Source organism: Rhinolophus sinicus, linkage group LG07 (assembly GCF_036562045.2).
Source record: "Rhinolophus sinicus isolate RSC01 linkage group LG07, ASM3656204v1, whole genome shotgun sequence".
In the NCBI taxonomy this organism is placed as follows: domain Eukaryota; kingdom Metazoa; phylum Chordata; class Mammalia; order Chiroptera; family Rhinolophidae; genus Rhinolophus; species Rhinolophus sinicus.
Window position 1 is genome coordinate 7795784 of NC_133757.1, and position 17072 is coordinate 7812855.

A 17072-nucleotide genomic window follows, 5' to 3' on the forward strand; every position below is an offset into this window, starting at 1 on the left:
GTCTTCCAGGGCTTCAATTAAAAAAGGGGTGTTCAAAATCCCTTTCTTTGTTTGAGAACTGCTTCAGAAATGGGAGTGCCTTCTCTCTTCTTTCCTACTCAGAAAGTTTTTAAAAGGGAAGGATATGTCCAGCACCAGAGACTTAGCAGACAACAGGGAGGGAGGGAGGGAGCGGCCTGCTGTTTTTCTCGCGGACGGTTTCAAGCAAACGCTCCAGCCCCAGTTGTTGTTGTTTTAAAATATTTTTTTAGAAACATATTTTTAAAATATTAATTTCAATTTAATTTTTTAATTTAAAGTACCACCCGTTTCTGTGACGAGGCAAACCTCTAGGGAGAACTGTTACAGCCGCCTGTCTGCCCCGTTTTTTTCCCCTCTCTGCCGCCATCTCACCCTCTGCCTCTCCTGTCCTGTCTCTAACCAGGAAGTGGAGGGGGAGCCTTGGGTGGTGCTGTGGTCCGAATGGTAGTGTCCCCAAAATTCTCAAGTTGGAATTATAACCCCCAAGGTGATGGTATTAGGAGGTGGGGCCTTTGGGAGGTGGGGCCTTTGGGAGGTGGGTGGGGCCTTTGGTTAGGTCATGAGGGTGGTGCCCTTGTGAATGGGATCAGTGCCCTTAGAAGAGCTTGCTGGGGCGCCCCTTCTGCCATCTGAGGACACCCTGGCACCTTGATCCCAAGACTTCAAAACTGTAGAACTGGGAGCAACAAACTTCTGCTGTTTATAAACCACTCAGTCTGTGAGCTAAGACAGGGCCACTCTGAGGTCTGAAAGGCCCCCACTGCACACCCACAGGGCCCTTCTTAGTTACTCCGATGGACTGGCAAGGTTAAGTACAGCTGGTTCCCGTCCTTTGCAGTAGTGCTATGAAGTTACCACAGACACTGAATTAGCAAATACCCGAGCCATTGCTCCCAGGAGAAATACAGGGTTAGATTCCTGCCAGCCTCTGGTCACCACATTTTTGTCAACCTATCAGTACATGACCTTGTTTCATGTGTGTTTCTGTTGAAAGACAGCTTTCTTAGTACAGTAGTCTGTCCTTACCCACAGAGGCCAAGATCCCCGTGGATGCCTGAAATCGCGAATAGTACTGAACCCTCTATGTACTTCGCTTTTTCCCATGCTTACGTATACTGCACCGCTTCTCTTTGGCACGTCCAAATTGTCAGCATCCCTACTCTTGTGCTTTGGGGCCATTGTTAAGTAAAATAAGGGTCACTTGAACACAAGCCTGCCATACCACAATGGTCCATCTGATAACAGAGACGGTTACTAAGTGACTAATGGGCAGGAAGCGTTAACATCATGGAGACGCAGGACAAAGGGATGATTCACATTCCAGGCAATTGAAAACTTATGAATTATTTCTGGAATTTTCCATTGAATATTTTCAGACCACAGTTGGCTGCAGGTAACTGAAACCGTGGAAAGCGAAACTGAGGATAAGGGAGGGCTGCTGTACATATCGTTGATTCATGAACATCAAAGGCACAGCCAACGTCACTTATGCCAAAGGAAACTTATCTAACACAGCATTTTCCTCACAAGGCACATGGCCGACTCCTTGCACTTAGAAACACTAGATAGCACTTCAGCATTATGATTGGGGACCATTTAAAACAGCAAAATCATCAACAAAATGCACAAAACTATGAAACATGGGGCACTAAATATACCTGGAAAGGGCTTGTATACAGCGAGCTGCAACGAGGAGACAGAGCGTCACCTTGCTCCATCTCAGCTGGGAGCGTGCACGTCAGGCGACTCAAATTTTCCGCTGCTCTGAATGATCACAAAGGAGCCATGAGTACTGATATCGGGCTTTCAAATAAATCTTAGCAACATCACAAGTATAAAGTGTGTGCGTGATGAGGGCGGACTGCGTTTGGTGGGGACAGCTGGCGACCAAAGCCAGACCCATCCCTGCTCCTCCTATCAGAATGGCCCCTTCCCACCAATTTCCAGGAAAGACAACTGTTTGTTAACACGGGCAAGGCACCAAAATCACTCGGTCGGCACAGAGATCTACCAGCAAGCTGGCCAACTTCTCAGCCCTGATAAAATCTGTGCTTAGCCACCGGTTCCTTCCGGCACCGTGTGATCACGCTTGGTCATGGTCCCAGGTGACACAACGTCTTTACTCAATGTCTTTCTCGGTCTTGAGAGAGGCCAGTGACGTAGGTGGGACCCCGTGGTGTGGTGGAATGAGGGAACCTGGCTCTGCCCCCAGCCAGTGGGGAGTTCAGAACACAGGCTTGACGGCCAACGGAACCTGCTTCAGGTCCCAGCTCTGCCACTTACTACAGTAGCTACGTAACCCTGCACATGTTCACATGTTCATGTCTCTGGGACTGGATCTGCTCACCCGTAAAATGGCCGTCATAACAGGATCCCCCACCTCCTAGGGTGTTGAGAGGATTTACAGAGAGACACTCAGCATGGTGCATGAAGCACAGGAAGTGTCCTCCGAAGGGACTCTAAGCAGGTAGCACCAGCTTACTGCCGGCTTGGGACTCGTCATTTAAAACGCAGTCTCAGGTCTGCGAGGGGACTTTAGAAGCACCAGTAACACCCCCATCTGGATGTTAGTTCTCCTGAGAGCCATCTAGCCGAGTCATCCTGTGTCCTCTGCTCGGAGAGCTTCCCCTTGCCCCTCTAGGTGTCCCTAGGAAACCCAAGGGGAGACGGATTAAGGACAATGTCTGGGTATCTGTGAAGGGCAGTGACACAGGGGGATGGGTGGTTGCAGGAGTTCAGAGACAGGCTCCCCTTTCAGCCTTGGGAGAAGGGCTCCTGGAGGAGGGGATGCTGTCCTGTGAGCTCCAGGAGGGAAGGGACACATCTGTCCTATTCACCATGTTTTCCTCAGTGCCATGCGGTATCTGGCACAAAGCAGCTGCTCACTGACATACATAAAAATTAAAGTGTGTGTGTGAATAGATAGATGGATGGATGGACAGGTGGATGGATGGATAGGCGTGCGTGTGTGTGCGCGTACACATCTGAGTCCTGAAGCTGACTCGGAACAAGCCTGATGTAAATAAAGGACTGAGTTTCCGAGTTTGCATGGAGAGACAGAGGTAAAACCTAAGTCGGGGCTACGCACCGGGAATAATGATCCGCGTGGGGTTGCTGGGGCGTGAGGTACCGGGTGAGTGAGGGCAGACTGGCGCAAGCGGAAGCAGAAGAAGCCACCCTCCCCTCTAAGGCCTGTTTGCAAGCAAAGGCACGAGGACCTGGTGGTCCCTTTCCCCACTGTGCTGCTGGCTCCTCTTCTCTGACCATGACCCAAGACAAAGAGACCAAGCAGCTAACCAGCTTGTGTCATGGGAGGCCAGAGGGCAGCCACCCAAGTCATTCCTGAAAAGGTATAAACAGTACACTGTCTCTCCTATTCTACTGTAAACAGGGGCTCCTGAAGACCACTAGGGAACAAATGTCTAAAATGGCCTTTGCAGGGGGGTTTCCTGGTATCTCCTCAGATCATTCCTAAGGCCCAAGAAGAGGCCCAGCCCTTAGCAGGAGAGGCATGCAGACCCTGTTAGGGGTGGGGGGGAACCGATGATGATTAGAGGGGAAGCGGGGGCAGGCTCAGGGATTGAGTCCTGGGATCCCGCCACCAGCCTCAGGCCCAGCCCCCACCCTACCTCTGCGCTGTCAGATCCGTGGAGACCTGGCTGATGACATCACCGTGGTGGGAAGAGGCAGCTAAGAGTGGGTTTTCCGGGTCTTCAAGGGCCGCTGGCTCGATGACATCATCTGCTACAGGTGAACTGGGGAGAGGAGAAGAAAAAACCAAAGCTCAGAAATGTTCTTTAAAGTTTTAAGTGTGTTTTAACAGCACGTTTTATCTAGACCTTACACTGGGCCTGTTTCCTTTTCTATAAATGAAGGGTCTGCTGCTGCTCCGAGTGTGGTCCACAGATAGTGCTGGCCCAGGAGGGTTTGTCACCACTCCATGATGAGACTGCACAGAAACCTGAGTAAGAGTTTAGAAAGCTTTAGAGCAATTTGATAGAGTGATTTTATGTCTGTTGAATCTAATTATAAAAGTCAGGGCTGGTGTTTTGTAGGTCTTGATCGGTGGTTCTCAGCCAAGGGCGGTTTTTGCCTCAGGGGACATTTGGCAATGTCTGGAGACAGTTTTGGTTGTTACAACTGAAGGGGAAGATGCAGCTAAACATCCTAGAAGCGCAGGATAGCCCCGCAATGAAGAATTGCCCAGCCCAAAATGTCAGCAGAGCCAAGGTCGAGAAACCCTGGCCTTGACTTTGTTTCATTTTCCAGTAATCCTCCAAATTTAACTGTATTTTCCAAAGTTTTGACCTACAGTAAGTTAGAAATAAAAAAACAACAGTGGTGCTTCACCGACTGAGAAGGTCAGCACTAGATAAACTCCAAGAACAGGCTGCCTTTGAAAGTCTAGAGAGACACAGGTCCCTGGACACTGACTGTCACTGTCACACACATCAGCTCACTCTGCAGGAAACCCCTCTCATAATCAGGTATGTCTTATTCGCTCATCCTGGAGGGCCATGAGTTTTGTTCTTTCTGATGAACTTGCTCTGTAGCAATAAGTAACGGGACAGTTTATAACCATTTCTTGAGCAGATATTCACTGAACACCAGCTCTGTGTTGTGACCAAAAAAGAGGTGGACCCTGGCCTCATGGAGCTTATAGTTGTAGGCAAGACTCAGACATTTTTTAAAATGCACGTTTACTTACCATGTTTCCCTGAAAATAAGACCTAGCTGGACAATCAGCTCTAATGTGTCTTTTGGAGCAAAAATTAATCTAAGAACCTGGTATTATATTATATTATATTATATTATATTATATTATATTATATTATATTATATTATATTATATTATATTATATTACATTATATTATAGACCGGGTCTTACATTAATTTTTGCTCCAAAAGACACATTAGAGCTGATTGTCCAGCCAGGTCTTATTTTCGGGGAAACATGTAGTAACACTGTAGTGACCGCTAAGAAGGAAAGGTACACATGGCTGCGAGAGCATAAAGTAGGAGGAGAGCCTGGCCCAGAGTAGGTCAGGGAAAACTTCCTTGTGGAGTGGTAAGCGGAGGCCAGCTGGCCAGCTCAGTGCAGCAAATGTTTCCTGAAACTTACAGTGTGCCAGGAACCATTAGCTGCATGCTCACAGCTATCACCATATTTGATCCTCACAACTCTGTGAGGTAGGTACTATCATTATCCCAATTCTACAGATGTGGCAAGGAAGACACAGAGAGGCTGAGGAGCTTGTTACAGCTGGTCAGAGGCGTAACCAGGACACAAACCTAAGCCTGTCTCCAGGAGCCATGTTCTTAACTATCACGTGAGGCTGTGTCTCAGAGGTTGAAGAATAAGAAAAAGGGAGAGTGCCCTCTGGTGCAGGGAGCCAAGTATCTGAAAGCCCTGGATCAGGAAAGAGTTTGGCATTCTGGAGAAATGCAAAAAGGTTACTGTGGCTAGACTGCACAAAAAGAAGACTATAAAGGGGAGAGGTGGACAGGAGCCAGATAGACGCCAGGTAGAGGTACTGCGACTTGACTGTTAATTGAAGAATCAGCCCAAGGCTTCTAGCAAATGCTCAGCCACAAAGAGCTGCCCCTGGCATCGAGATGAACGAGAGGCGGGGAAGCCCAGGGTGAATTTTCCAGAACTGTCCTACATACAATCGGACTAGTGAACGAGTGCACGTGTGTGCCCACGTTACTGCTTATTCCCAAGGATCCTCTGTTATTCCTTCCCTTCTTCCTCCATGGTCCCCACCCACCACTCCAAATCCTGCAGAACCTGATCCTATAGCCCAGTGACCACACCCAAGGAGTCAGAGAGGAGGTGAAAGGAACAAAGGGCGGACTGAGCCCGAAGGAGGCAGGATAGCAGGGGCTCTGGACGTCTTTGTTGGATCACGCTTCGGAGAATCCTAAACAGGCAAGATCGACTTTCCAAAGTCATAAAACCTGAGTGGAGAAACATGGCACAGAGCTTTGGCAACACACACTGAAAGCCATAAAAGCCAGCTCTCCCTTTGACACAGCCGTTCTACTTCCAAGAATTTATTCTAAGGAGGTGATTAAAGGTGCTGAGAAAAGATGCTGATCACAGCTGTGATCATAACAGAAAAAAAAAAAATACAAACCCCAAAACCAAAAACCGGAAACCAGCCAAATGTCCAACAGTAGGGGACAGTTAATCAAATTAAGGCCCAGCCACAGAACGGACTCATTTGCAGCTGTTTAAAAAAATAAGGTCGATCTCCATGTGTCTAGAGGTAAATATGCCTATCAGTAACTAAAAAGAGGTTTAAAAACTATTGGCAGCATGGTGCAGATTTTATGTGCCTGTGTGTATCGACATACATGTATGTGTGTTCACATATGTACATGCATGTATAAATACACACAGAAAGACAGCAGCAGGGCAAAGAGCACCAAGCAACATGGAAGCATATACACCAAGGTGTTCATGGTCATCATTTCAGGAGTGAAACTACACGTGTTTTTTCTTGTTCGTTGAATTTATTTCTATTTTCTAGTTCTATGCTGAACACATACTGGTTTTATAAAACACATAAGAAAACATATTTAAGGAAACCCTTAAGTGCCAGGGAACAACTTCAGTTCATAACTCAGTGAGTTTTAAGAGACGGGACAGTCAGAAATGCCATCATCTCCAACCCCTCCCCCCACTTCTATATTCAGGTTTTCCATTGTGGGGACCTAGGTTTGTCAGCCTCATCCCAAGACAGAAACACAGCCACGCTTCATTCATCAGGCACCATCGGAGACAAGGAAGGGCCCAGTCAGTGGAGAATTCTTCGGGTAACAGCTATCCGCCCACATACTCATGGGATGGCATTTGTAACTCTTTGCGATGGAATTCTTTTTCAAAGCCTACTGGGCATGTCCCTGATTTACTGGAACAGAGACTCTTCAAACATAATTAAAATATTCCCAATGACATGCACTCAGCATTTTGAGTGACTCTACCATGTTTCCCAAAAAATAAGACCTAGCCGGACAATCAGCTTTAATGCATCTTTTGGAGCAAAAATTAATATAAGACCCAGTCTTATTTTACTATAAGACCCGGTCATTAATTTTTGCTCCAAAAGACACATTAGAGCAGATGGTCCGGCTAGGTCTTGTTTTCGGGGAAACACGGGATGTAAGCAAGGAAGGATGACGCTAGGGCACTGAGAAAACAATTCATATGAAGTCAAGAGGCTTGGATGCTAGAGCAGCCCCACCTTGGGATCTCAGCCAGGTGATTTCTCTGAGCCTACGCTTTTCCATCTGTGAAGCCGAGGCCCTGGAAGGCATGATCCCCGAGAACTCTTCAACTCGGTCTTGCCCCGCCTTCGCAGGCTGCCAGCCAGCACTTCTGCTCACCAACTCTTCTGCCTCTTTTACTTTATGCCTTCCAGTTCTCTGCTCCTAATGGACTACAGACCAAGGAACGTGGCTGAGGGTTGGAATAGTGCACAAATCAAGAGTTAATGAGCTCTGATAAAGGTTTATAAAACCTCCACGAGACATAATTGTAATAATTTAAAAATAAACGTGTGTGTATATACAGGTACATTAGATTGAACCACATGAAATTGCTAAAAAAAAAATTGTCAAATTCATGTTGTACCATCAGCCCCCGGGGCCTTTCTGTCTTGCTTCCCAGCGTGTCTTACTTCCTAGCGATCTGGTTATGCTCCAGAGGGCCAAGGACAGGGAAAGCTGACGTCTGGGTATGTGGAGGGACTCACAAACAGCTCTTCTCAGACCAACTGTAAGAGGCTATAAATGGCTTCTAGATTCTACTAGTGGTGGTGCTGGGACTAGAGTGACTGAAATATTTTTCAGAGGAGGAAAAAAAAAATCTGTCAGAAATTTTAACCACCAGCTGCTGCCACCAGCTGCTGGAGCCAGCCCACCATAAATTTAGTCAGGCCAGCAAAGGGTTCATTTTCCGCTGGCACGTCAGGGAGGGAAGCTTGTATCAACAAGTGCTTCTCCAAAAGGCCATGAGTCACCCTCGTTCAGAGACTGAGGCAGAGAGGGTTCTGCTTCAAAGAGGAAGACATTCATATTTCCAGTCTAAAAAGCCAGCACCTTCAGTGCTACACACAGAAGCCATGCCACAGGAAGAGCTTCTGGTCGACACCAGAATGAATTACATGGGACCAAAAGTACCAGTAGTCAGTAGTAGCAGTTAGTGGTAGTGGTGGTGGTAATAACAGTGAAGGGCAGGAGGAAACCTTGGGAGGTGACAGGTATGTCTGTGGCCTTGATGGTGGTAGTAGTTTCACAGGTATATCCTTACCCCCAAACTCATCAAATGGTTTACATTAAATATGCACAGCTCTTTATATGTCATCATGTATCAATACAGTGCTTTCCAAAAAAAATGGGGCTCACACATTCCAGGGTTGACTAATCAAAAGCAAGGCAAGCTCAAAGTCTAAAGCCAGGAGAACTGTGAAGGGTGGTAATAGAAGAACAAACTGACATAGAAAAATGGGCTTCTTTCAAGCTGGGGTGATCTGGGAAGGCCCCTGGGGCGACCAGGGTAGGGTCGGGGTGAGCCAAGTGTTTCAATAGACAGATATGTACAAGGGCTTTCCAGAAAAAAAAGAGCTTCTCCCTCCCTCTCTCCCTGGTGGTTCGGTAGGAAAGCCACCAGGCTTCCTTGCCTTCCCTTGGACAGAGCAAGGAAGGAGAAGGGACAGGGGCTGCAAAGGCACGGAGGAGGCCAGTATTTTAGGAAAATCATTCCCTACGGGGAGATTAGCCCCCAAATAACCACATCAACAGTAATGGAGCCAGGTTCTCACATCAGAGGGTTTGCTTATACAAAAGCTGATTCAGCACCAAAGACCTCTCAGGGATGGGTTACAATCAGAGGCATCAGATAAATACAGAACTAGATATACAGAATGTGTGCGCGTCTATGTGTGTGCACATACATGCACACACATCTATTTCCCAGCTCTGTCTGCTGACAGGAGTCATGTCAAAAGTACATAAGAACCACATCAAAGGGACTACCACTGGCCAAATCTGGGACTTATTGGGCATAAAAAATATGGATAATAATGGATTATAACCTATCAAGAAAATTAATAATCCATGAACTCACATAAAGACATGAACAAATGCACAAACAAGGGAGGACAGCGAGCTGCTCCCTAGAGCACAAAGTCAGCTAGTACATGTAGCAGGAGTGATGAAAACAGAAAATCACCGCTAAGAGCCATCGGAGTGGTGGGGAATGCAGGCAGGAGCCACTGAAGGACACTAACTGGATGGATGAAACAGGTTTAAAGAAGTAAAGGACACTGGTGAGGAGCATCTTCCCAGCAAACACTGATGGACTACCCAGTGGAAAGGATGACGTAAGGGTGGAGAAACCTGGCAGGCACTGACCTGGCCAGGTGTTGACCAGGATGACCATCCCCGAGGCTGGGACCACCTCACCCTGTACATGCCTGAGGATCCCGGACATGACGTGCTGGGAAGAGCACAGCATCACTGCTGTGGGGTCCCTGACCGGAAGGGACAGCCAGTCTGGTTATGAGGAAACTCCAGATAGACACAGGCTGAGGGATTTTTCCAGAATGAAAGGTCATGAAGGGCAGAGGGGGACTGAGCCGTTCTTCCAGACGAGAGGAGAATCTGCAGGCATACCGAGCTAGACGCATGCTTTCGGACTGGATCCTGGATCAGATGGAAACAGGGACCAGTGCTGGTCATCGGAACGGGTTCTGAGGAGTGGATGGTGCAGTGACAGATCGTATGGCTTTCCCAAATGGATGGCCGTGTGGGCACGGTGCTGGAAAGTGTCCTTGTTTGGGGGAAATGAACACTGGGGTGTGTTTGTTCTGTTGTGTTTTGTTTAGAGGGGGGCAGCTTCATGTCTGCAGCTTGCTCTCAAATGACTCAGAGAAAGAGTGATGATAATGGATACACACACCCACAAATAAAGAGGGGATGACAAAGCACGTGCAGTAAAAAGTGAACAATTGAGGAATTAGGGCAAAGGGAATATGGGAATCCTTTGTACTGTTCTTGCAACTTTTCTGTAAGTTGGAAATTATGTTAGAAACAAGCAAAAATCTTCTTGAGTAAAGGCATGCAGGCACCTGCAGAGCTCAGTTGGGGTTCTAGAGGACAGAGGATCTGGGGTCACTCATGCAAGAGGTTTCATGATGTCCACTCAATACCAGGTGTGGGAGGCAAGGGACGTGGGGAACAATCAGAGATGCTCTGGGGTTTGAACCCCTAACTGGTTGGAAAGCCCCATTATTAACTGCATGCCTCACACAGAATCCCTTAATACTCCGGTGCCATTATTGACTTAATACTTATCTTTTGATGAAGCCAGTTGTTCAATTTCAACGAACTTACATCATTCTAAGTAATAACATCTGTGAGTCTGTGGTTTTGATGTGCTACTTCTACTTTTTTCTAATACAGAGCGAGTAATCCTTATAACTCTTGAAATGACCGGGCAGCCCCCAAGGTCAGGGCACAGCCCCCGGGGAGCTGCACACCACACTTTAAAAAACATGGGCACAGCTCTCACCAACACAACTGTAATAGAGCCCCACGCTGCTCATATCGGCTCACTCCTTTTTCTTTTTTTTTTAAAGAAAAGCAAAGCCTGCTATAAATCAGCAAAATAAAATCTTCTGAGATCTCACATCTTTGTGAGTTGGGGGCCACTTATGAGCTGGGCATGACCCAGCTGGCAAAGGTTAGAAGCCATGGCAAAGGCATTCACAGATGGAGCACACGTGCGTGTCCTTCTCGGATCTCCCCGGCGGCATTCTGAAATGAAACCTTGGTCGTCCCGCGTGAGGAGTAGAGGCGCCGAGCTCAGCTTCTGTTCCTGCTTGCCAAGGTGTGCTCACCAGGTGTCCAGCTCTGTGGCCCTGGCACCTCCTCAAAAATGCTTTGGTTTTTCAGTCACAATGGAGAACAACTCATCCTGCTTCATCTGGCAAATGATGAGTGGGACACGTGTGGCCTGGCATCCCTCTGGGCTGGGTGGATAATGAGATTCCTAAAGCAGAGAGTTCCACTGCTCCTGAGAGCAGAGAGGAATTCAAGACTCTGCAAGTGGAGGAGTGTGACCAAGATCTCAAGCAAGCTGTCTCTAATGCTGATGGTAGTATTCTAATATAGTCTCAATACTGGAACACGTTTAAACAATTACAACAAAAGTACTACTAATAATAAATGATAATCATGACAGCAGCTACCACTGTTGGGTACTGGTATCTGCCAGGCAGACACAAGCTCTGTGAGGAGCTCTGCACACTCTTGCTCACCCAGCCCTTAGGGAGGGGTGAAGGGCGGCAGAATTTAAATCCAGGTCCAAGAGCACAAGATCCAGGCAATCCCATGGCGGTGGGTGTGCCCTGGGCCTGACTCAAATTATGAACAGGAAGACGGTTCCCACAGGACCCCGGGGAAAGCAGCTTGTCGAAGAGATTTGTGTCAGAGAGAATAGACAGATTTTCCGCTGTCAGATAAGAAAGTCCAGCAATTTAAAGATTTAGCCTTCCAGTAATTAAAAAAACTACATAGCTACTTATATTTGTATAGTATCTTAGAGCTTTGCCAATGGCTGTCTAAATTCTCCACCACCCCTATGTAGATGGCAGACAACTTATTTTACAGAACAGGACACTGAGACTGAAAGAATTAAGAAACTTGGCAAAGAAACAGAGTGACAAGAGCCCAGACCTCTGACACACACCTTGTCCTAGTTATAGGAACCCACGCTGTCTCCCCAGGCCTTTTCTCCAGTAGGTACTGTCCCCAATTCAGCCCTCTGAGGGGCCCACAGGTCGTGGAGGCCCCCAGGGCCAGCAGGGGAATCGTGGCCCCAGCAAAAGGAGAAGAACCCTCTCTCTACCTTGTTCCCTGCTACACTCTCAGCTCAGAGTCAGCAGGCAAATGTTTACTGGGATGAATGAACGGGAAGAGGCAGAGCCACAGGGGCGCAGCCAGTGACACCAAAGTCGTAACTGAGTTCCAACAAGGAGGCCGACATGTGATGTTTTATAGACACTGAAAATTGAACATCTGTCCATTTCCATTAGGAGCTGTGCTTTTCATATTTTAAAGCCAAATTTTTAGACCTCCTGCAAGGAGCAAAGGCGTGTCTCCAAGGTTTCAGAGGGGACCCGATGCAGATAGCCACTGATCCCAGAAGGGATGCTGGGAATAGGTTCAGCCGAGCCAGCAGAAATGAGGCAGGTACTGACTGCCCTTGAGGACAACACCTGGCACATGGCTGACCACAAGATGACGTGGGAGCTGTTGAATGAAGGTTCCAGGGCCCGGTAACTCATAGGTGAGCCAGCTCAGTCAAGGTGTGCAAGGTAACATGGGACCTTTGCCTGTTTTGTGTGAAGCAGGCAGCCATGGGAAGCCCAAGGGTTGGAGAGAGGTGTGTCCTGGCAATAAAAGGAGGCGGGAAAGCGTGCTCCTGATGCTGGCTTGACCGAACTTTGTACCAGCCCTTGTCAGTTTGGAACTTTCCCATGACTGTCATGATGTGAAACCAAGCCTGTGCCTTCAGGAGCTCAAGCTGGAGAATGCTGGCCAGGAGCCGTATACTCTAAATGACACAGATTCAAGGGCAGCTGCTGGACCTCAGAGGACCCACAGGGACACAACCACACAATGAGTGGGAGTAGCACTATACGTAGCCAAACCTATACGTACAGGAGCCAGTGAAGCAACTGCTTTCTCTTACCATTTCCCCCCCAGATTTCTCTGTGAGCAGAACTGCCATTGAGTTTCCTATTCTTTTAGTTTGACTTATTTTCTAGGGAAAGTATAAATGACCAATTAAAAGGGAGGGTGAGAAAACAAGGAAGGATAGACATAAAGGGACATAAAGGATGGACATCCCCTAAAGAAATCCCTTTAATAGTAACGAGGTGAAAAATATTGACACGACTTTCCACTTGCACAGCACTTCACAGTTTGCCAAGTATTTCCCCCCACAGCTTGGTGAGCCAGGCGGGCAGGATTAAGTGTTCCCACCACTAATGAGAAGGAAGTCCTGACTCAGAGACAGTTAGTGACTTGCTCAAGGTCACACAGGTGGCAAGGGTGGGACAGGGATTCTCACACAGGATCGATCTTTGTCTCTGAATTCCCAGGCAGACTGCCTCTCCCCACCCCTGGGAAAATCAGTCTTGGGAATTTTGCTTTCTCTTAATTGGCAGCACTGAACATATTTGCTAAATGAGAGACTGAAACCAAGGACCAGAGGGGCCGGACAGGAAGGGAAGGAGGGGTGCAGTTGATGTTGCCCGTGTGGAATGAAAGCTCCACTGCAATGATGGCTCTGCAGTCCGTGCGCATTTCACTTGCCCTCTATATTTAGAGGCACTTCCCACAAAACGTGTTCCCCCCAGTCTTCTTTTTCATGCCTTTTGTTCTACAGAATTTCACAATCCTTTGGCTGTTCTGTCATCACAGGGAGTTGCTGTGGAAATGATTATTGGAGTTATAAACAAAGGACTGTGACCTCCGTGGAGGAGAGGCACACAAAAGCCAGCCACCAAGACAGACTTCACACGCCTCGGTCACAGGTCACCGCGGGAGAGAACCGGGCACCCAGCCCTTCGGCTTCCTCCTTAGATTTGCGCTCCTCTCCAGGATGAATCAGGGACTCCCTCACCAGCTTCCTAAACCTCGTCCTGATCGTCTGTGCGAAGGGTGCCAGGGTCTGCACAACCCAAACCACAGTTAACCCAAGAACCATTTGCTTTTGGCTGTGCAACTGGGTCCCAGCAGAGCACACACATACACATACGCCGTAAACCAGCCCTCAGTCTCCCCCAGCCTCACCCACACCTGCGGTCTGGGGCCTAGCAAGCCCATAGACACCCATCTCTCATCTTCCCAGTTAGAACTGGTCTCTCCCAGTTCCTCAAACCCCTGCAGAGTCCTCTACAGGGGGTGCTATCGGCATTTTGGATGAGGCAAATCCTTCGTTGTACAGGACTGTCCCATGCTCACAATCCCTGGTTCTGTCCAGCTAGATGCCAGCAGTGCCCTCTCCAGTCATTGGGAAAAGCAAAACACGCTCGTTCATTTCCAGATGTCCCCTCCTGGGACAGTCTCCTCACCATAAAGACTGCCTCATGTGTGTCTGCCCAGTTATCACACATACTCACACTCACACACATGCACACTCACACACATACACACCTCTTTGAAAGCAGAGATTGTGTCTTATTTCACTTCAACCACTGTTTGCCACCCCCCCCTCCACACCCCATGTCACTCCTGTGGAGTGACACTGCAAACCAGACAAGTCCTCCCTTGAGCAGTGTCTGTCTCCATAGAAACGACAAATGTAAATAACCACCATACAAAAAGTAGGATGGAACCACAGGGGACACTTAGTCTCAGGGACTTCGCTGAGAGAACACCAACCCAGGGATCTGGGGCCTGGGTATGAATCCCAGCTTCACATGTAACCCTGGCCAAACCCTGGAATTCTCCGAGTCTCCCTTTTCACATCTCTAAAATGAAACCCTGATCTTTAAGTTTCCTTCCAGCTAAAATACTCTAAGTGCCCAAACCTAGTGAGACAAAAGGGGTGGACATGAAGAGAGGGCCCAGAGGCTGGTTCTGAGCAGGTTTCCCAGAGGCAGCACGTTGCTCCGTGGATTTCCACGGGCAGGAAAGCCTGAATATGAGTTGTACTCCATGGTACCTGGCCTACCTGAGGCTCAGGAAGTAACTTTTGATGAGTGACCAGTGACAATGAAGGAGCCACAGAGGCTCTGGAGAGCTGAGAGGCGGCTGTCATGTCTGCACGAGGATGGTCCCTGGCCTATTTCCTGCTCTGACTCTCCTCCTGGAGTGTGCATGCCCAGGTAGAGCCTGTGAGAAGAAACCTGTTGGGACTCCATCCCCTTCCACGCCCCTGTCCAGCATAAGTAGCACCCTTCTCTGGAGGAGCTCCCAGCCTGACCTCAGAGTGGGAAAGCCAAATGCTCTGGGAGGCAACTCACTCCACAACTCCCAACAAAAACCCTTCTTCCTCGTGCCAGCAACTGTCAAAATGGACCCCTTTGAAACACAGAGAATCTGAAGGGATGGAAACCACTGATCAAACCCAGCCTCAGGACATGGCCCCAGACATTTCCAAAGTCATTTCCAAATACAACGAAGAGCTTTTGAAATGTGGCCTCCATAGGGAATCCCAGAGATTCTCTGCCTGATAAGAGCTCACCTTCCTCTCTAGCACAGAACAGATAGAAAACGGCACTGGGACCCTTGATGTTCCAGGCACTGTGACGGAAGGGGCGGTCCTGCGTACACATGCACACACGCATATGAAGAGGTGCCCACACGCTCGGCACTAACCAAGCCCGGTGGCTGCCCTGTCCTGAGCTCCTCTCTTATTTCCATCTTCCCAGTGCACCCACGACTAGGAGACACATTTTCTCACGACGTGTATCTCTGCTGTATTTTAACCTGCTATCACATTTTCCTGTCCTAGGATTTGACAGAGGTAGAAGTCAACAACAAGAACAATCACACGATGATGACGGTGATGCCATTTTAAGGAACTACGATCATTGAGGAGTACAGCAAATGCTGCAGGGACACCATGCAACAGCTTGCTGCAGAAAGCGCTCCGAGCTGAGCCTGGAATCACAGCACTTTTGAAGTTGCAATTCCAGGACATCCAGAGGCAGAGACCGACTCTGACTAGAGCGGCGGGAGCCAAAGACGCCCAGGGGAAGCTCGGGAGGGTCACGTGCTACGCCAGAGCCCTGAAGTGCGCCCAGCCCTGCTGACGTAACTGTTCGAGAATTTAAAAGTCCCAAACTCGGAGGAAATCCAGCACGGTTTTATGGCTAATCCACGCGCCGCTGTGGCCCACCCGGGGTGTCCCTGCACGACCGGTGGGACCGCACGAACTCAGCGGGGATGGCACGAAGCCGAGCCACGGGGAGACTGTGGGCGGGGACCGCGACCACCGCACGGACCCCATCCGCGGGCGTGGACCTCAACCATGGGTGGGGATCCCAGCCCGCGGGCGCAAACCCCAACCACGGGAGCGGAACCTGACCGGTCTCACCCCATGGAAGGAGCCTCGGGGGCAGACGCTCCGAGCCAGCCCTCGGTTGCACGGCAGACACAGTCCTCTGCCAGCAGGGGACACAAATGTGTGTTTAGCCACTTTCCTCCCCTAACTAGTCCCAGTTGGGGAAAGATGAAATGAGCTTCGTCTCCCATTTCTAGCACGCCTTTGTCTGGCAGCCAAGGTCCTGGGGAGCCGGTCCCCTCCCTGACCCCGGGCGCCCGCCCTCCCGCCTGCGCATGGCCGCAGCGCACTTACCGGCCCGGGGCGATAGGGCTTGGCCAGCACGGAGCCGCCTTCCTTCAAGGACACAACTGCCAAAGATCCCCTGAGTGGCTGAGTTTCCCCAGCCGGACGGCAGTGTGAGCCGTCTCCACCGGGGGCCGATCCTGAGACGCAAACTTTCCCGGGGCAACGGCTCGGAGCGGGAGCGGGAGCGGGGGCGGCGCGGCTCCCTGAAGGGCTCGGGCAAAGTTGCAGCACAAAAGGCCAATGACTGGAGCGCGGCGGCGGCCGGGCCAGGCTCCTCCCCCAGCTCCCGGCGCTCCGAGCCTGCCGCGCGCAGCCAGCTGTTCAAGCTGGGCGCCCGCAGCGCTCTCCTCCCGGCCCAGGAATGCGCTGGGCGGCCCACGGCGCGGCGCACCCAGGCGCACCCAGCGGCCCACGCTGCTCCGTGAGCGCAGGGGACCGACGGCCGCGCGGCCGGCCGCTGCTCCTCAATGCACTGCAGACTTCTTCCAGGAGTCTGAGTCAGGACGGCTTGTTACAGTTCTTAGTTTTTCCACGGCGCTTTCCACTACGCATGGAAAGACGGAGAAGACACTGGCGTGTGAAATAACTGAGAAGGCCAAGTATGGGCCGGGTGCCTCAACTCTGCGGTCCCCGGGGCCGTGGGGGAGGAGGGACGCGAAGAGGCTGGCCCCGTAA

General features: G+C 49.7%; 1 protein-coding gene across 38 annotated transcripts in view; it reads right to left on the minus strand.

Annotated features, from left to right (window-relative positions):
* The window catches only part of TACC2 (transforming acidic coiled-coil containing protein 2), a 186365-nt gene that overhangs the window by 94290 nt on the left and 75003 nt on the right, over positions 1-17072 (minus strand). For 36 of the 38 annotated variants that reach the window (XM_074338945.1, XM_074338935.1, XM_019752919.2 and 33 more), the window contains one exon: positions 3651-3776. In XM_074338945.1, the coding sequence (XP_074195046.1) occupies positions 3651-3776 (126 nt within the window). Of the gene's footprint in view, positions 1-3650; positions 3777-16403; positions 16721-17072 lie in introns of those variants that run through there. The other 2 variants (XM_074338958.1, XM_074338957.1) reach the window with 1 other exon arrangement.